Source organism: Megalops cyprinoides, chromosome 1, assembly GCF_013368585.1.
Source record: "Megalops cyprinoides isolate fMegCyp1 chromosome 1, fMegCyp1.pri, whole genome shotgun sequence".
NCBI classification, from domain to species: domain Eukaryota; kingdom Metazoa; phylum Chordata; class Actinopteri; order Elopiformes; family Megalopidae; genus Megalops; species Megalops cyprinoides.
In genome coordinates, this window is record NC_050583.1 from 35,928,990 (window position 1) to 35,948,742 (window position 19,753).

The 19,753-nt window shown below is 39.4% G+C and overlaps 3 protein-coding genes across 4 annotated transcripts; all 3 read left to right on the forward strand.

Moving 5' to 3' along the window:
• Positions 1-1,487: 1,487 nt before the first annotated feature.
• Positions 1,488-6,142, forward strand: LOC118784996. The gene is made up of 5 exons (XM_036539522.1): positions 1,488-1,729; positions 2,037-2,151; positions 2,292-2,451; positions 2,848-2,971; positions 3,248-6,142. Exons 2-5 carry the CDS (start codon positions 2,065-2,067, stop codon positions 4,470-4,472), a joined length of 1,596 nt encoding a protein of 531 aa, XP_036395415.1. The 5' UTR covers positions 1,488-1,729; positions 2,037-2,064; the 3' UTR covers positions 4,473-6,142.
• Positions 6,143-7,111: 969 nt separating this feature from the next.
• LOC118777624 (ras-related protein R-Ras2-like) lies at positions 7,112-10,810 on the forward strand. Its single transcript, XM_036528731.1, has 6 exons — positions 7,112-7,902; positions 8,217-8,304; positions 8,506-8,608; positions 9,065-9,173; positions 9,666-9,784; positions 10,389-10,810. Exons 1-6 carry the CDS (start codon positions 7,816-7,818, stop codon positions 10,477-10,479), a joined length of 597 nt encoding a protein of 198 aa, XP_036384624.1. The 5' UTR covers positions 7,112-7,815; the 3' UTR covers positions 10,480-10,810.
• Positions 10,811-15,268: 4,458 nt separating this feature from the next.
• Positions 15,269-18,854, forward strand: LOC118774474 (transmembrane gamma-carboxyglutamic acid protein 2-like). Of its 2 annotated transcripts, none has more exons than XM_036523820.1 (7): positions 15,269-15,356; positions 16,187-16,274; positions 16,546-16,709; positions 17,398-17,428; positions 17,859-17,991; positions 18,157-18,300; positions 18,455-18,854. In XM_036523820.1, exons 1-7 carry the CDS (start codon positions 15,342-15,344, stop codon positions 18,492-18,494), a joined length of 615 nt encoding a protein of 204 aa, XP_036379713.1. In that variant the 5' UTR covers positions 15,269-15,341; the 3' UTR covers positions 18,495-18,854. The 2 variants fall into 2 exon arrangements, with proteins under 2 accessions (XP_036379713.1, XP_036379720.1); XM_036523827.1 differs by having other exon boundaries at positions 17,937-17,991.
• Positions 18,855-19,753: the final 899 nt, after the last annotated feature.

Below are 19,753 nucleotides of genomic sequence, written 5' to 3' on the forward strand. Positions count from 1 at the left end.
TGGGACATTAAGTCAGTAAGATATAGAGCGACTCGTCATTTCTGTGTGTGTGTGTGTCTGTGTCTGAGAGTGTCTGCCTCATCTAAATTTCCAATGAAGTACTGTGGACAAACTCATTTTAGATGATTCAGGATTCACTGTCATTGTATTTGTCTATACAGTATCGCTAGCTGCACAGCCAAGTGTATCAGTGTAAAATCTGTCAGAAACTTGTGCTAGAATTACTCTGTACTGAACAATGTGAAAGTAAAAGTATACCATGTATTCACCTGTTTTTCTCTCTTATAGCCTCTTTTCAGTTTGTGTGACTAGGTTTGCATATTCTTGATGGTGTATTGGGGTTGTATTTCATTTCACTGATGTGTATGGGCTTTTACTCTGTGAGCAAGCGTGTTAACTGTTCAGTCATGAGTATCCAAATACAGAATACACAAAGGAAAAAAACACATGTACGTTATTTAAGTATGGAAGATCTGTGAATACTAACAAATCAATATGATGTCAGTAGACACAGACCTTGAATGAAAAGTTCTTAAAAGTAAAATAGTTGGTTTTAGTGTGTAAGTAAATCTAATACAGAACCATTTGATGTGAAATGGTAGAGACTGAAAATAGAGGTTATCAACAGCAAATTGAAACTATAAGTGGCTGTTTCATAAAGATACATTATTTACAGGATTCATACTGCAGTGTAGTGGTAGTCAATTCTGCAATTCTTGACCTGCTGCCACTGAAGTCTCTTTATGTCCATTGCTTACAACTGAACTGAATTGCAAGAAACCTGTCCTCATGCTGGCAGGTAACGTGGAAATCATGTGGTAAGCTGTCCAAAAAAAACCCCTCTTGGCGTAGCAGTCTAAATTACGACGATAAAGAACAGGAAAGGGCTTCACATGAACCTATTCTCCAAGATGATCTGGTCTGGCTGCTGTTTTTTGAAAATGACTCCATTAAGGCCATGCACTCTGTGGGGGTTGGTGGTTGGTGGCCCGTTCTTACTGTCCTCAAAGCCGTAACTCAGTTACTTCATCATTGAAACACAGAACAGATGGAATAAAATTGGAATACCTTTGCTTTCCACCCCCAAAGATTATACAGTGTAGGGTTACCTAAATATAACGATATGCTTAACAACATTAACACCGTGGCAATTAACTTATTCATTTCAAAATAAAATATACCAAATGACAACATTTAAATGTCTTCTTTGAATGACGAATCGGGCAGGAATATTCAAAATATATACCGGATGCGATGCGTCAAAACAGCCTATTAAATAATATGAATAATGATGATTAATGAATAACTACTATTTGCCTGTGTCAGTCAACAAAAGAAACGTGCATCTCCAATGATTGGCTAAAAATGACATCACATTCGAATCTTCTATTTTTAGCTTTGAATTACCTCATCTTTCTCTCTTGCGCAGGTGTAGATGTACTGTACATCAACAAACATTTTATCAGACGCAGGCAGAGTGAGGAAGACAAGGGAAAAGCAGGGACACTGTGTATAACTCCAAAGTAATTTGTAAGACGTTGCTTTATTTTTAAGGGATAAAACTGCCTACCGTCTGCTCGACCGTTCTTAACTAAAACGTTATTATATACCAAAGCAACCTATAAACTTGTTTTAAATTAGGTGTTTTTTTTTTCCAATCAACGGAGAAGCGTCTGTTGCCTTTGCACCAGCTTTTATTTTCTGTGTGGAGTGAAATTCTCAAATTAAAGTAAGCCATTGTTTATTATTGTATATTTTCATTACCTGCTCTTGTTTTTTAGAAGGGTACTATTTGTGTCGCCATGGTTGGTATTTATGGTGATGCATAATTGATTATAAGACAGAGTAGAACCATTACTTTGATTGCAAATGAATTCATAGTTTTCAGCCTTGGTTAGTATTAGCTTTATGAATGGCTTCCAGTTTCCTACCAAGGAATTACATTTGCATTTTTTTGCATTCGTTTCAAATGATCGTAATACAATTACCGATGTCGTGGAATGTATCTGTGACCTAAATGATGTCTGTCCTTAAAGAGATATACAGGGGGGAAATCAAAGAAAGATGGTGATTAACAGGGATATCGACCGCGCCCCCCTCTCTCTCATATTACCGCACCTCTACCTTGGAGCAGAAGCTGACGTTACGCAGGTAAATGCAAATCTGAAAGCATATTTTCGCGGCTGCAGGCGAACTATCTTAGTAAAACCATACTTCACGTCTGCTAAAACATGATGATTGTTATTCCAGACTGGAGTTGTACTAATCCAAAGCCCATTCTTTTTCTCCAGGACTGCCTGTCTTCTCAGGGAATCACTTACGTTCTGAGCGTGAGTCGCTGCTGTCCCCAACCAGCCTTCTTACCAAAGTCGCAATATCTTCGCATTCCCATAAACGACTCGCTCCGAGACGATTTGCTGCCGTGGATCCCAGAAGCCCTGCAATTTATAGGTGAATACACACAGACGCGCTCATGTGAACGACGTAATTATGAATATGAAAATAATGACGGGAATTACGATGGTGCTACTTCACTGGTGATGTGCATTTAGAGACAGTGATGGTGCTCACGAACAGTGATTATGGCATTGAAAGTGGTTGTAATTACAACAGTTCTTACAACAAATTGTAATGGTAATTATTGTATGTTTGTGATCACAGTAATTGTGAAACCATAGTTTTTGCCTATAGAAATTAAACTGGCCTTGATGGATGCTCTAGGCCTACTGTAAGTGCAGCTACAGCTCCCATGGTGATGCAGATCAGTACAGTGTCAGTGTTTATATTTAGATGGTGAAGCAGAGTGTGATAAGTACGCAGACTGACTCCTCTGTGTGTCTCCCTCAGATGGTGCTGTGTCTCTGGGGTGCTCTGTGCTTGTTCATTGCGCTGCAGGAGTATCTCGCTCTCCAGCACTGGCTGTGGCTTACGTCATGTACCGGCTGGGGCTCGACCTAGATGATGCCTACAGGTCAGTATTTAAATGAGAGAAAGAGAGTCTATGTCTGTATAGAACTTGTGTCATATTAATTCATATGTGCGCATAAGTATAGCTGCTTAAATGTGAGAGACATGTAGTAGAAAAATGTGCTTGTGATGGAAAGGGAGAGGGTAAGAGGGATAATGTGTGAATGAAAGTATGTGGGATTATATGAGATGCTTTTTTTCCCCTATGTACATATGTTTATGTCACAGGTCTCCTCATAGATCAAACTGAAATCTGTCTATTCCTCTCCATCCCTTTCAGGTTTGTGAAAGAGCGCAGACCATCAATTTCACCTAACTTCAATTTTCTGGGTCAACTGCAGTATTTTCAGGGTGCTCTTGCTCAACAGAACACCGGAACCAAGACAAATGCTCCGCACATTCACATTCCAGCCGCAGGCCCCTGCTGCACCAACAAAGGCATCTGCTACACTCCTGCTTTTCCATCTCCAAGCAATCAGGATACACATGATGCTCTGAAGGACAGCTTCCTTACTAAAGACTGTACTGAAGAGATAACACAGTGCACCCACTGTGACTATTCTAATCACATCAGTTTTAATCACAGCTGTTTACAGGGTGCTGAAATGAGTACAACTCACACTGTGACTAAAAACCCACACCAGGAGAAGCCAAGTGCAACAGAACTGACACTGTCTCTTTCTGATAGACTTAGAGCTCTCACCCTGTCTCTTAACCACACAGAGACGCAGAGCTCCTCTTGTGTTTTGGGTGGAAACCAAGATTCGTTGAAAAGTATCCAATCAAAACCATTTCAGAAACCAACAGTACTGAAGCTGGCATCAGGATCTACTTCTTCTTCAGACAGAAGGAAAGCCTTGACCCTCTCTCTCATTCCTATGGGAGCTGATCCTAACATGTATCAAAAGGTGGGGTTAGAGAATAACCACATTAAGAGCAATCAAGGACTGGATCACACAAATAGAGACTGCAGTTCCAATACTGACGAGAGGAGAGCGGAAGCTGTATCTACCAATAAAAAAAGACTTGATAAAATGTCACTTCCAAATGTTTTATCTGTTCGCTCTGGAAACTCTCTGCGAGAGACAAGACAATGTGGTCAGAAAAAACAAGAGAATGAGAACAACAAGAGCAGCTGTAAGTCCAAAACGCAAAACAAAGGAGAAGGAAAAAGTGGTTACTGTCACATATCTCAACACAGCAGAGAGAGTGATCATTTCAGTTCCAGCCATGAGCAAGGTAGAGAAAGTTGGAGCCCTGCCACCTCTGCCATGATCCAGCCCAAGAAGGGGTGCAACTCCACAGGTGGCCACCAGGAGGCACCAGATGGATATTGTGCCTCTGCAGTGGAAGCTGTTGAGGGTGTGAACTTGGAACAAACTTCACTGTCTCCAATCAATCTGTCTGTTCATAAGCTGTTAAACTGGGGTGAAAAACTGCTACTGGGCGCCTTATTGGGCCCTAGAATTAAGGTGGGACAGGCTGCACTTCCATACAGATGCTGAGATGGAGCAGGAAATACTTTTGCACAATAAATTAAGGAATGTGGAAAGGAGAGATATACAGGGGAGGCGTACTAATAATAGAGGAGGAGAACCAGAAGAAAACAGGTTAGAGAAGAAGCAGACAGTTAAAGATCAATGCATGGCAGTGTCTGTATGTGCGTGTATGTGCCCACATGTTTGGATTTGCAATATGTATTCATTTGCATGCATACTTTGGATTGTATGTTGTATGATGTATGTGTGTCTGTCTTTATTTTCAAGCATACTGTATGAATTCCAAATTTACTCTGAAGATCACAGAAATTTGCACAAATTCAGTGAGCTCATTTATTCAGTTTGCTCATGAATAGGGGGAAAGTTTGCTAATGCTTGTTTGTAGGGATATATAAATATTTTGACTGACAGGTTTCCATTTATTTTTTGATGCAATTTATGAAATAACTATATGTAAAATGGTATTTTCCTTGCCATTGCCTGTAATGCAAATGCGCTGTTTATTAAAGTTGACACATTTATACAGTTCTTTGCCTCTAACGGTGTACAATTTCACTGGACCTCTCATATTTATGTAAAAATAAGTGATCTGGATCCGTTGTACTTGACAGTTTAAATAATTGTTTATAGGCTTTCAAGGAAAACTTGAAATTATTGCCATCTTGATTTTTTCCTAGTAACTAGCCCAAGTTTATACCATTTTAGTGTCACTATTTTGCAACCCCCACCCATTTTTATTTGATTCATTATATGTGAGTGAGCTTTTAGCTATAGTTTACAGTCTGTATCTGTGGATGCTGTACCAGGCCCATTGTGACACCAGCGGGTCATGTTAGAATGTTTGTGAATGTTCTCTCCATGTTAGTCAATGGGAAACGTTTCCATATAAAATCATAAACGTCTCAAATCATATTTCTGTATTGACACAAAAAGCACAACCAATGCAATCCCATAGTACCTCAAGGTATTGGCCAAATGTCATAAGCTGAAATTGTATACAAGGAGGTATGTACAGAAAATTGGATGGAATAATATGAAGAAATAGGAAGCCAACTTAAAAAGAACTCAGAGTTGGCTTTTTCAAGCTGTCTTATCTGGTTACTGATTGACCATCTGTTTTGTAACATCTGTGCTGATTCTTCAGCATGTATTCTTCACATTCACTATATGGACAGGACTATGCGTAGGAGTTTTTCTGAAGTCTGCAATCATTACTGAACTCAGAGATTTGTTTTGTCTATATGGATAAGACAATTCAATTGCACCTTCCAAATAAACTTGATCACATTAAATCCAAACAGGAGAAGAGGCCTTACTGACTTTACAATGTGTCCCTCTACCTCCCTGCTCATTCTCATCAGACGCATATTGTGTAGTGCAGCTTACTGTTCTCCTCTGTAATCAACAATCAATGAGTTTAACACACTTCCTATTTTATATCTTTAGTAAGTATTTAGAGGTTGCATCATATCCATGGACAGTTAATGAACTTTATAGGACCCAACTGAGACAGTCAATAAAATGTGTTTAATGTAAGGGTGTGTTGTTTTTATGGATGAATGACATAGAAGTTAATGCTATAACTGTGAATCATATCCTGTATGGTTGATGCTTAACAGTGATTTTGCATTTTGTAATACTCCACTGCTCTATAAATACAATAGGATCTCATTAAATGGGTGTGTGGTGTCATCAATAAGTAAAGACAAGTTGCATGGTATTCCCCATTAACCTTTTGCAGTCATACTGGGAAATTAGATTATTATTTTTCTGCACTGTACTCACCAACCCCAGTTCAAATGTTCTGAGAAGATGAAGAGGTGGGTTTATTTAAACAGACTGCACAATCATGTCTGTCATAATAATAAAATGATATTGTGACAGTGTAAATGCAGTTTTACAACTTTTAGCATTTTTTAAACATTCTAAGATTCAAAACATGGCTGCACACACCTACTTTGTGGTTTGTGGATTTGAATTCATATTGAAATCTTTGAAAACGGACAGTATAACCAGTGGCAGGTGCCAACCCAAGATTAATAATGCACAATTGTGGTTTATTTTATGTTCGAAGGTCCTGGCTTCCAGTGTCAGAATTAAAAAAAAAAAGATTTCAAATATATATATATATATATATATATATATATATATATATATATATATATATATATATATTCCTAAAATATAGATAACACTTATGTATAGATTGCAGATATCACAATATATGTTTAATCAAGAAATGCTAGCGCTATCCGCGATAAAATAACTCCCAACAAGCTCTGACCAACCCCTTTAAGATCTCTTTCCCCATATAAGGAAGTGCACAAACGCCATGCGAATCATTTACATAGGCCAGGCTATAATTTCCGCTTCTTGGTCACGCTCGTCATTATTTACAACTACATATTAATAAGCGTATGTGGAATAATCACGTCCCTCTTCTGCTCGGAGTAAATGGTTTTCTTCTTTGGGAGCGTCACTCTAATGCCTCCTGGGCCAATGATTATCCAGTATTGCCTGTCTACACCAATAAACAGCTAATGTGCGTTCTGCTTTACGATGGCTGCAGCTCATCATTTAACTTCATGAATGCTAGATTGACACTCCCACCTCATACATACTGATGAGCCTCTCAGAAAGTCTTGGAAGAAGGGGAAAAGTTGCATCGGGCCGTGAACACGCAAGAAGAAAACTGCAAGAGAGAAAAGTGAACTCAGTTTCAACGGTAGACAGTGTTGTGATTAATTTTTAGATCTGAGGCTTTATCAACGCGATAAATCAAAGAGCGCTGATTAACAGATGAAAGGTTAATTGAAATCTAGTAACTTTCGAGCAGCAGCCAAGATATAGAGGGCGATTGCGGAAGGGAGGGACAGGAGTCTGCGTTTTTACGGAAAAGAATACGGGTGGGATTGCTTTGATGTCTCACCATTCATCAACTTTTTAAAGGGTATCTTCGTCAGCAAGAAAAACAGTACGATAGCAATTTGATAAAAACCGAAAGGAGCTGCGGTAATATCCGAAACACAGGCCGTACGCAACGTTTAAAAACAGTAAGATCGCTCAAGAAGTATTACGCTGAAAATGTGTTTATGTGTAGTTTTAGTTGCTCGCTAACTGTAGGCTTTATCTAATTCACCGAAGAATTCTTCGTAGGCAGTCTGTAGCCTAAGAAAACAATTCTGCGTTACCTTTGAAGAACAACAGAACAGAACAAGAATTCGCTCTTTATCGCCGTTTTCTCTGGATGTAACTTAGCTGTCTCGTTACATGAACCTGAATTTCCATTAGCCTACCTATCTTTGTGCTGCTCCTGCTTGAGTAGCTACACTTTTCAGGGTCAATAGTTATGTCAGCAGAGGAGGAAAGGTTTAAGCTGGTCGTCGTTGGTGGGGGTGGTGTGGGCAAGAGCGCATTAACCATTCAGTTCATACAGGTGAGAATAATATTTTCTCTAGCCCCATACAGTGCACATATCGTACAGATTTTGTTACTTATTAAGTAAGTGTTATGTTTTTTATGACATCTCTTAGATGTGATAATGATTGGAACGCATACATACGTCTTGGCATTTTCTTATTATTTGTGTCTGTCCTTGGTTATAGTTATGTCAGTAGGCTACACATTCAAAATAATACGCGATGAACTGTTGCTCAGCATTTGCTTGACAAGCTTTTAACCTCAGCGTGTTGACTCTTTTTGTATGGATGCACATTGAACTAATTGTCCCATCTTCTTCCTCTCTGCCAGTCCTACTTTGTGTCCGACTATGACCCCACCATTGAAGACTCCTATACAAAAATCTGTGTGGTAGATGGCAGACAGACACGACTGGACAGTAGGTGTCTGCGGAGAGTTCTTGAGTGGTGTGGATTTTTCCTGTTGCGTCATAGAATCCACTTTAGGCTGTTGTTGGTTAGTTTTAGTGCTGCATTCATTTATGACATATTTGCACCACTCAGTCAGCCTGTGCGCTGGTGTGGCATTACCTTTCCAAGTGGTCAATGTGCATGTCCTAACCTGTTCATGCCTCCCTCAGTCTTGGACACGGCAGGGCAGGAGGAGTTTGGGGCCATGAGGGAACAGTACATGCGCTCTGGAGAGGGCTTCCTGCTGGTGTTTGCACTGAATGATAGAGGGAGGTAAGAGGCAAACATTGGGGAATGCGAATGGTGGAAGGAAAGGAAGATTGCGATGGGGGGTGGGGGTGCAAAAGGGACACAGGAAGATAGGAGGCAGGGCCCAGCCAATTCCAGGGGTTGGAATATTAATATTTAATTAGGGCTGATGACGCTGGGAGTCACAGGATGTAAATGAGGGAGCTCATTCAGTTGCTGTTCTGTTTGTTTCCCTCCTGTTGTTCCATCTTAGTTATCTCTGTAGCTTCATAGAGAAAAGAAGGGGGTGGAGCAGTACTTCAACACGAAACTTAGTCCCCATGTAATTTGCTTTACCACTAAATACTTCCTTAACCCACCCTCTCTCTCTCTTTATATGTCTCTGTATTAACAGTCTGTATGACTAAGGATTTGCTGTAATGTCTAGTTTGTCACTGTTGACGTGTGTTAACCTTCTCTACCTGTCTGTCTATCCCTCAGTTACAATGAAATTCACAAATTCCACACACAAATCCTCAGAGTAAAGGACAGAGATGACTTCCCCATGGTTCTCGTGGGCAACAAAGCAGATCTCGACCCACAAAGACTGGTACTGCCACCTCCTAAGTGCACCCATACATCCCTGTTAAAATCTGCTTATCTTTTGATTTCAGTTCTGAAATATGTAATGTGACTAGTATATAGTGTTACAGAAATGTACAGCATTATACATCTTGATGTATTTTTTTCCAAAGCTATACAGAGTATTTATTCTAACTCTTGGCGTGATGGTTTATTTGTGCTAGTATACCTGTGAGATGCTGGCTGAAGACCGAATATGGTGGGACTGCATTAGGAATGTTGTCCACTGGAGAAAGCTATGATTAAATCTTTTGTTCAGTTCAATACCTCCTCAGTTCCCATTGCTTAGTAGAAAATATAGTCACGTACACAAAAATGTTGACAATTTTATTTGATCAATCATACAACCCTGGAAAATGAATATGGTGGAACAGTATGTGAGGTTTTATATTGTGTGATTTTGTTTTTTAATTTGCCATTGCCATTGTGTGTATGATGCTGTACAAATCTTGGTGTGTAGGTCTCTAGAGAGGAGGCAGAGACCTTTGCCAGAGAGAACAGGATCAAATACATGGAATCTTCAGCCAAGAATCGGTACAACGTGGATGAAGCTTTCTTTGAAGTGGTGCGAGCAATAAGGTGCTACACATAAATCCATATTCACATTTTTTTCTTTGTTTATGCCTTTTCTCCTTAATGCAACCCTGTTTTTTGGAATCACCAACCGTATACCATAGTTAGCTCATCTCACTGTAATAACCCTTGTACTGAAGCAAGACAAAAGCAATCCTCCAATGGCTATTTTTCACACCACAAGTCCCACAGTACACTACAGCAGAGTGGGTGTTCATTGGATGACAGGCACTACAGCAGTGATGTAATCCAAGCAATTCGTAAGCACCTGACAAATTGCAGCGTACCTGAGAATGGTGAGACAAGCGATCTCTGCCAACTTGGCCACACATATCCGTGGCAGAATGAAGCCAGTTTGTTCCACTGCGGTGGGCTCCTGGACATCATCAGCTGGGGTTGAACCCATACTTTGGAGCTCATCTTGCATTCTGGGCCAGTGCCTTAACTGCTGAGCTACACAGGAGCCACTGTAGTCACATTTTAGCATACTGAGCATCTGCTGCCACTGTTTCAGAAATTCATCATATTAATCCCAATGTCCATCCAATGCCCCCTCATAGTGTCTATCTTTCTATTTGACTTATTAGCTTATTTTTTCTCCCTTTAATAGAAATTTCCAGGAGACAGAAAGTCCTCCATCACCATCCAACCATACAAGCAAATGCAAGAAGTCCAACAGCTGCCCCTGCACCCTACTGTAACTACCCAAGCTGCCGTGCTGCCAAGGAGACTGGTACTCCACGAGTGCCCTTGACATCTTGCAAGTTTGTTCAAATCATCGAATGGGAGAGGGATGGATCAGGATGACAAGGAGAGACAGGGATTGAGAACTGTGACAGATAAAGAGAGTGAAGACCTGAGAGGGGCTGAAGGGGAAAGTGAACTAGATGAACAAGAGAGGACCTTTAAGAAACTGATCAGGAAAGAGCAAGTGAAAGAGAGTAGTATAATGGGGAGGAGCATTGGACTGTGACATTACATTTCATTTCAGTTTGCACTTTTTATCAGTGTCTTTAATTTTTATGGTTTTACTTTTTTTAAACTTTTTGTAACATTTTTTTTAGTTTTAACAATTTTAAAGATCAGTGAATGGGCTGGAAAGGGGGAAGGAGAAGCCAAGACTAGAGACTGAGTGGATGATGGTGATGTCTGTTTACACTGGAAACTTGGCCAATGTAATGAGCTACACCTTCCCGGTGAGATACCGACAAGTTATTTAGGGAATCTTAAATCAAACCAAGTCAAATGAGTTCCACTGTGATTACTGTGTGAACCAGTCTAGCTGACCAGTTTGAGGCTGAGATTAATTGAATGTGCTTGCTCTTAACTTTGGATGAAGTATTTTGGCAACTGTTAGGAAACATTTTTGTATATTTCAACCTATACTGAATTCATAACATTGTGTAATAATGAAGGAAAAAGGAACACTTGCTTAAATTATTTTAAATTCCCTTTATCAATTTTACAGTGGAGTGGCATTGCAGTTAAATTGAATTTTGGCCTCTGTGAACAGGCCTTGGCTGAGTCATTGCCCAGTGCCAGTGTTAAAGACAAAACAGCTGAAAAAATCAAAGAAATGTACGAAACACAGAAATGGGCAGACTGATCAACAGAGAATGTTAAAGCTGATGACAGCAAATGAATTTTATTGCCATACAACTGTTTGATTGTTAGATTTGATTCATTCTTAGTTTTACATTTTGACAAAGACTGAAAACACTAATGTGAGATATGGTTGCAGGGTTTGACTGAAATTCTAGGAACAAGTTGATAGTGATAGATACTTTATTTTGTCCCCGTGGGGAAATTGTTTTGCAGCACAATCACAGGGCATTTCATCACAACATCACAGAGTCACCAGTAGACCAATAGACATACTAATATGCAGACATACTCGTACACATACCCACCCAAGTTGGGCATTGTAGTGTTCAGATACTTTTATTCAGTGAATATAAACAAACTGATTTATTGTCAGTTTGTATTTGCTCATGCGTTGCATCAGCCACATTGTTTTAAGTTTTCTGGGCCATACTGAGGGAATCTCAAAAGGTCAGTATATGCATGATTGTCAGTATTAGTAGTATAGACTTAGAAAGGGAGAGACAGAAAAAAGAGAGGGTGCTAGAGAAACAGAGAAACTGTGGGGCAGTGGAGAACATTAAGGGGCCTTCGCACTAGTGAACAGAAACCAGACTACCCTGTGTTTGTCTGGGGTGTATCCCAATATGAAGGTGACTATGAATTGACTCATATAAATGTGGTCTGTGCTGAGCTCATGTGTAGGGTCATGGGTTCTGTAATCTCACATTCATAAGTTGATACTTTATAAAATTGCTGTATATGAAAAATGGTATGGATCTCAGCTGAGAACAGTAATGATTCTGCCATCATTCAGCCAAATGAAAATGAAAACATTTAACTGATACGCCTCACTTTAGCTCATCATGAACCAACTGTACAGTGACTCGCACACTATATATTCTGTAAGTAATGTTAAGAGGAATAATAAAGCAAAAAAACTGAACACACCTTGCTCACTTATCATATTAGGGTATTTTGTTTAGCTAATCCTATCATCAGTGATGAATTCAGTATACTATGATACAAATGCACAGCACAGCTCTACAAATTCCAGGAAATATAGCTGGACACTAACGGCATAACCACTGGCTTCAAATCAGCAGGCATCTAGTCCTGGCGAGACTAAAAAGCTTCTTACTGTATCGACTCCTTTTGTGCAGATCTTGGCTAGGCTACTGCCATACAATAACACTGGACCCCACACCCCTTCATTTTACATTAACAGGTGTACAATAAATAAATGCAATGTAACTAGGATTAAATCATTTTCCAAGTACACAATGAAAACAGAAAATGAATAGGGGGGGATCAATAATGACACAGAGTTTAGAGGGGCAGATCCAGTGCACACATACCAAGGAAGGCAGCAGTTAAAAAGGTCAGTTCTGATTACAGCGGGCTCGCCCTTTGTCGCAAACAAACACAATGTGTAGAAAGAGGTAGAGAGAAAGTGGATTTGCCATGGGCAAAGAGAGAGGGAGTCAGAGCACCTGTCTCTGCAAAGGTCACGGTGCAGGAGAGATAGCAAGATAGTGAGGTAGTAGATGAAAAGGGAAAAGAAGACAGGTCTAGAAAGAAGGGAAAAAGAGAGTAAGAGATAACTGCAGATGTAGGGAGCTTACACAAACACTGTTTAAGTAAACCTTAATTGTACACAGAAAACATTTGGTTTATTGCAGTACAAAATGTGGTAACACAATAATACTGTATATACACATGGTGATTTGAGTATAGTTTGCGTGCTTATATCCATCTGGTGTGTGATGCCTTGCATTTTGTTTATTGTGCTAGACATTTTCAGTCATACACTCTGAGCTTTAGAAAAATGAAGTAGGAGTGACATTAATTGAAACATGTAAGTTTGAATGAGTGCTCTAGATGACTGTACTAAGCAGAAGGATCACCCTGTGCTGAAGCTATGATGCACTGCTCTATATACTGCATGAGCTGATTATAGGTAACTACTGTTAATTTGTAACTTGCCATTTCACCATTTTTGTTGCTCTTTTATGTGAATCATAGTCATTTTCAAACAGTTTGCTACTGTTTACAAGCTGTCAGAAGGGGGATAGCAGCGGTTTTAAGTCTTGAAAGATGACAGTCTATGGAATCCGCTTCATGATATACTGCAATCCAGTAAGTAAATGAAGATCAGTGAATTGCACTCACCTCTACTAATCTCTCTTCCTTCAGCCAAAACTCATTGCTTTTTGAGTCTTAAGGGCATCAACACATATATATGTGGTTATTGACTTGACATCAACAACAGTAATGACAAAACAAGTTAGCAGGGTGCATATACACTGACTGAGAGGACAGTTAAGAATATTAATACTGAAGAGTGGAGACTGTTCTCACCGCTCTTGTCCCTCATGGTTGTCCTGGGTTTCAGGGTATTTGTGAAAATGATGAAGCATGTTGGGTTGAGTTATGAAACTCCTTCCCTTAGACAACGAAGGTGGGGTTATGTCTGCAGCCCAACACTCTTTGGAGGGTATACAAAAGAGAATAATACAAATGCCCCCAAAATGATGGAAACGCATCTAGGAGTAAACACAGTGAAATATTCATGTTAACTTAAACATATAATTTCACTTTTAAAAAGGTAGTCATCCATAAAGAGCTAAAAGTGATGTACAGTATATACAACATCAGACTCACAAAAGCTGAATGTCATTCGAGAAAAAAAAAAGATCTTTTACATAGTCACATACCTCCCACTAATATTCATAAAGTTTTAATTAGTGACAAAGAGACGTTGACACTATGCCTCTCAAGTTTATATGTCTAGAATGTCTGCAACATTTTATGTTAGTCTTGTGAATACTAACTACATACTAATAATGCAGCTTGTCAGATGCTTGTAGTTGAGAATGTTTTTAAAAGTAGTAACAGATCAAATAAACGGGTAGGAGGTGGACAATGGAGTTAGGCAAAATTATCTATTTAACAAACGACAATGTCTACCTTTGTGTATATTACAGTATACTTGACATGGTAAGTATTATTAATAATACTGATAATATATATTTAATGATAACACGGAAATGTTATTTATTTAAACAAATGGTAATACAATGTCAGTGTGATGAAGCTTCAACTTTAGTGTCTTCAAGAAAGGATCAAACATGCAGACTGCGAACTTATGTTAATACAATGTTTACAATACAGTAAATAATAGAAGAAATAAGCAATGACAAGTAACGTGATAATAACGTGTCTGAGAGACCTACCTTTTTCCTTTTCTCCTTGTCCGCAACTGCATTCTCTACCCTCATCGCCTCTCTTATATATACATCCCTCCCCCAAATCTTGGTCTCTGCCTGTTAATTTTTCTGTCCTCTTTTTTAAGGTAAGTCTCCCCCCATCTCCTTCCTGTTTACAAAATCAATAGGGTGTCTTTTAGTCATATCTACGTGAATAATCATGTATACAAAACTGACAAATGTGATATATTTTATATCACCTACGGCCTGCTTAGATTCTAATTAACCTACTTAGGAAACAACGAAGGTGCAAAGATCATTAATGATATTTCTCGACCAAACGTCTAACTGAAGTGCCTATCCAAACTTCAGCAAGGGCACAGTTCGCATCATTAAATGTTCTTCCAGCCGCTTCTTACGCAGCCTAGTGCTTCAACGATTATGTCATTGCGTTTTCTCGTCGAACAATAAAATGCAAAATACGTGGATTATATCCTGCTCCTAAATGTTAACGTAGCTCTCCTATTCTCACGTCTGACCATCGCTTTATGCCTTGCCTGAAACTGCACACTTTACAACGTAACTCAACCTGTAATTGCGTTCATATTAACGTTGCTTATTCAGGGAACACCTAACCTCCTCAGTGGCCGCTATATAGTTTTGAGGTATGTTGTCAAACTGGTAAATCACGTGACGGGCAGGTTGTCTGTCGGGGAAGAGCTAAAATACAGGTGAATTGGCAGTATCGTTTTACTTAGAGTAATTGAAACTTCATGGGTACAGAAAGGGTAAGTGTTATCATTCCTAACTTAATAATTCAGATACAATGGTATGACAAACTCACAAAGGACGGCAGAAAGACTTTTTAAAGGAAGAGTAATAAATCTTGAAACAAAATGATTGTTGGCAACTCGACGTACTGTTGATGTTGTAGACTATTCTGTAGCCGTTGGTGTATATCAATGTAGAATGTATATTAATTCAGTTTATTTTTTGTCGGATGAATAACGAAGATCTTGGATAAATTTTTCACAACGAAAAATCAACGTTTATCTCATCCGGTACGCACTGACAGCTACTTCAGAAGTAAAAGCAGGAGAACAAGGAAATTGACCGCTCCCTCCGTGCAAAGTTAAACCTGTTTTTATTGACAAACCTTTATGTCGATAACTATTAAGTATATCAACTCCTTCTCTCTCTCTTTCATGTCCAGTCTAATCAACATTTTTATTTATTTATTTATTTTTACACTTTGACAGTTCAGAGATTTATGATCGATTTGTGTTTGTGGTACAGGCACTATGGAACTGCGTTATAATGTGAGCCACTAGATGACGACATAGACATAGATAAAGTACTGGCATTTGTTTTTGCGGTGTCAGCTCCATCATTGAATATATTTAAAATATGTTAAAATATGTTTTGTTTTGATCTTCCGTTTTGATTACTGCAGTGCAAGTTATTATTTTTTCTGTTGAAAATGACATTGCTTCTGTGTGATACATATCACTTACCACTGTTATTATCATCAATGATATTATTATTACCGAATTATTACCAATACCATTGTTACAACCTTTGCAGTTTCATTATAATGTTTCAGTGTGTTTTACTTCAGGGTTGGACAATGCTGGCTTTTGAAGAGGTGGGCATTGGATTGCTATCACTCTTGTGCTTAACTGATGCCAGAGTTATCTACAACAATGGTAGGTGTTTGCATTTATACCTCTCTCTGTGCCTTCATTCCCTCTCTCTGAGTAAAGGAGGTCCACTAGATATATGTGGTGTAAACCATTATCCTTCGATTTCTCGGTTGGAGATGATGCACAGTGAGTCCAGTCATTCAATGTGTGTTTATGCCAGCTCATCCAGTGTCAGGTCTAGTTAATCAATGTATTTATGTCTACATAAATCCCCATGCCCACTGTTGTATCCAGCCTGCACTAACATGTCCCTTTGTCTGACCATGTGGCTTAGTGTTCCTGGTGGAGGACACTGCTATGTCGTTCTTATCCCGTTCCCTCCTCTACAACAACTGGGACTTTGAGCTGGTGGTGCCTGGCAACCTGGAGAGGGAGTGTATGGAAGAGATATGTAACTATGAGGAGGCACGGGAGGTCTTTGAGGACAAAACGCAGACGGTGAGAGCGACTATATTAGGATCATAGCAGCCCTGACCCTTTACTGAGAGAGGGAAAGCCAAAGATGAGACCTGAAATGACTATAACATACAGAATAAAAATCCTGACATAAGACATTACAACTAATTCACCACTTTGTGCCACACAAAATGAATGGGACTTCTGCACACTGTGGTCTTTGGTATCAGTGTTGGTCATTAGATCTTTGTCAGCCTGATGAAGTGCAGATAGTGATTCAAAGGGTCTAGATAACTTATACGATATGCCCATGTACATATAAAGACACACACATATGCGCACAGCATGTTCATGCACAACAGGCGAATATCTCCCAGAGTACCTCTGCCATAAAGCATTGGGTAGAATAACTGTCATATAATTGACAAGTACATAGAAAAGGTCTGCAAAGAAAGTGATCACACAAAGTGTTAGATTAATAGCAACAATATAACACTCATGCTGTTTTATCCTATAGGTCTTAAGACATCCACAGTGTGAATCCAAATAATTTCTCTCTGTTTTAGCCTTTTATCAATATCACCACATCTAGGGGACATCAATTTCTACATTAAAATTAAAGGGGTCATTAGGGGTCATTGTAGTATTCTGACTGGATCATAAAACAAGAGGGTAGAAGATATCACTTCACATTCAAACTGATGCTTCACATATCCATCTTTTCTTTCAGGATATATTTTGGAAAACATACTCCAGTCAAGGTGAAGTTGACTTTTTTCAATATTTAAGAGTTTAAAAACAGCAATAATAGTAATAACTTTTCATATTTGCCTATTTTATCTAAAATTTCTCTTTTAATGAACATTGTTTACTATTATGTTTTCTTCCTTAATCAGTAGCATAGCAATGCAGGCACTGTTCATAGTGTATATTTTAGTAATTAAGAATTGGGGTAACCCCAAAATGGAAAAATTCCTCGTAATTCAGCATGGAATTTAGGAAAACAAACTTACTGAGGAAAATCAACTGGAGTAACTCAGTCTGACTCTGCCATACATGGGCCCATTGTCACTTTTATCCACTGTCAGTTCTACTGTATGCTGCAGTGAGGACGTACTTATGTGTACAGTAATGGGCCTGTTAATATGGACAGTTTATTACTTTGCTGAAATAGGGGCTGTTGTATTTCAGACACTGTACCTGTGGTGGATGTATCAGGCCTTGTAGCTGGGATCCTGGCTCTGCTTGTCATTGCTGTTTTTGCCACAGTCCTAGGCTGCTACTGTTACAGAACAAGGAACAAGGGTATAAGGAGAGGAGGCAGGTAAAATATGCATGTGTGTGTATGAATTTATGTGTATTTGTATACTTGTATCTGGTGTGGGGTTTTTTCCCCCGTGATTTGCATGCATGTCTTTCTCTGGCTACAACAGTGTACACCTCACTACCCTCTGCCAGTATGCATATATCCTTCCTTTGTCTCTCCCAGTGTTCCAGTGCGGATGCCAGCAGATGCCCGTTTGCCTCCTGAGTCAGTGCCCTTGTCTGGAATATTAGTTCCTGGACTGCCTAGCTACAATGAGGCCATCACTCGCAGTGGCCAGCACGATGCACCCCCACCCCCTTACTCTGGGTTTGTGCTTCTCTATCTTCATTTGTCCATCTTTTTGTCTGTGTTTTTACTTCTGTCCCGGTCCACTCACTGTATAGTGGGCAATACTCAAGTCAGCATAGCCATTGTACTGTAAAAGTAATCCTACAGATTGTGAGCCTGTCTGTCTTTTTAGGGGGGCCCCATCTGAAGCACCGGATCAAACAGAGGACTGAAAAGGTGAAGATGATGAAAAGGTTAAGGACTGAGAGAGAGGGATTGATTACAGGGACATGAGGATGGTTTAATGTGAGCAAGAAGTTGTACAACATTTCAACTGTTATGTGTTTTGAGGTTGAGATGAAAATATGTAACATGCATATAAGAGGTAGACAATGAAGAAATAGCACAGAAATGAGATCAAGGAACAGAAGGAACAAAAGAGAACGAGGCTTGTACTAAAAACTGTCATCCAAATTCATTTATATGTGAATTCCACAATTGTACATTGTTTTCTTTTATGTTTGTAATTCACATATTTATTATTTATCTGCAACTCCTACCTGAAAATGTTTCTACACGTGTCTTCCATATTTCACGCCTGAAATTTTATTAATAAAAACCTTTTTTCACTTTCATGTTGTCAGCAGTTTAGAGAATTATAATTTATGTTGAACATTTGCAGCTCTGTCTTTTGCATGTACATCAAATTCTCGATTAACCGATACATTTTGCAATTTACATCTCATGAAGGTTCAGGTCAGCGGTCCAGCCTCACCTGGTCTACATTACAATGTGTAATGTGCGTGTAAAAGTGTCGGGCAATACACGTTGTTACATGTTGTTATGCTATATTGGCAAGTTTACGATCTCTCCAACTGTCTGTCAGTGCATGAATACGTCCAATCCATCAATGCTCTCTATGATACTATGTAGCTATTTCCTTTTCTCCCATCCCCCTTCATTCGATGTCTCTCCCTTTTTGTTAAAAAGAGGCCTGAACTGTATGCTGGGAATGGTTTTAGCTCGTCTGTGAGAGGGCGAGAGAAGGGGGAGGCAGACAGACTGCGTGTGTGTGTGTGTTTGAGAGAAAGAGGGTGAGTGAGTGAGGGAGGGAGGGAAAGAGCGAGCCAGCCGCTTTCAAAAATGGCGTCTTCAGAACAAAATGACTGAAAATATATTTTAAACAGAGGCCTAACGCTGAAACCCTGCACCTGGATTTTACAATCGGACTCGGAGCCTCGCTGTGAAGCATATCGTTGTATTATTCTTTTCGAAGGACGGGGAAAGGAAAAGAACGGGAATCTGTAAAAAGACACCAACCCAGTCATATTTTGATGCGTCGACAGAGCTAACGTTAGCTCGCTAGCTAGCTAGCAACTCATTTTAGTTTGGGAGGGAGGGGTATGTTTGCTAATGCTAAGTTAGCTAGCTGGCTAAATATATATAAAACAAGCAAAGAAACAACAGATGTGCTCTAACAAAAATCGCAGCC

What these genes read in the sequence shown, in the direction of transcription:
- LOC118784996 (XM_036539522.1), top strand. Translation starts at nt 2,065, where the DNA reads ATGGTGATTAACAGGGATATCGACCGCGCCCCCCTCTCTCTCATATTA. An exon ending in CAGAAGCTGACGTTACGCAG is followed by an intron (nt 2,152 to 2,291) that starts GTAAATGCAAAT and finishes CTTTTTCTCCAG; the next exon opens with GACTGCCTGTCTTCTCAGGG. An exon ending in AGAAGCCCTGCAATTTATAG is followed by an intron (nt 2,452 to 2,847) that starts GTGAATACACAC and finishes TGTCTCCCTCAG; the next exon opens with ATGGTGCTGTGTCTCTGGGG.
- LOC118777624 (XM_036528731.1), top strand. Translation starts at nt 7,816, where the DNA reads ATGTCAGCAGAGGAGGAAAGGTTTAAGCTGGTCGTCGTTGGTGGGGGT. An exon ending in GCACTGAATGATAGAGGGAG is followed by an intron (nt 8,609 to 9,064) that starts GTAAGAGGCAAA and finishes TCTATCCCTCAG; the next exon opens with TTACAATGAAATTCACAAAT. An exon ending in ATCTCGACCCACAAAGACTG is followed by an intron (nt 9,174 to 9,665) that starts GTACTGCCACCT and finishes CTTGGTGTGTAG; the next exon opens with GTCTCTAGAGAGGAGGCAGA.
- LOC118774474 (XM_036523820.1), top strand. An exon ending in GAAAACATACTCCAGTCAAG is followed by an intron (nt 17,429 to 17,858) that starts GTGAAGTTGACT and finishes GTTGTATTTCAG; the next exon opens with ACACTGTACCTGTGGTGGAT. An exon ending in GGTATAAGGAGAGGAGGCAG is followed by an intron (nt 17,992 to 18,156) that starts GTAAAATATGCA and finishes TGTCTCTCCCAG; the next exon opens with TGTTCCAGTGCGGATGCCAG.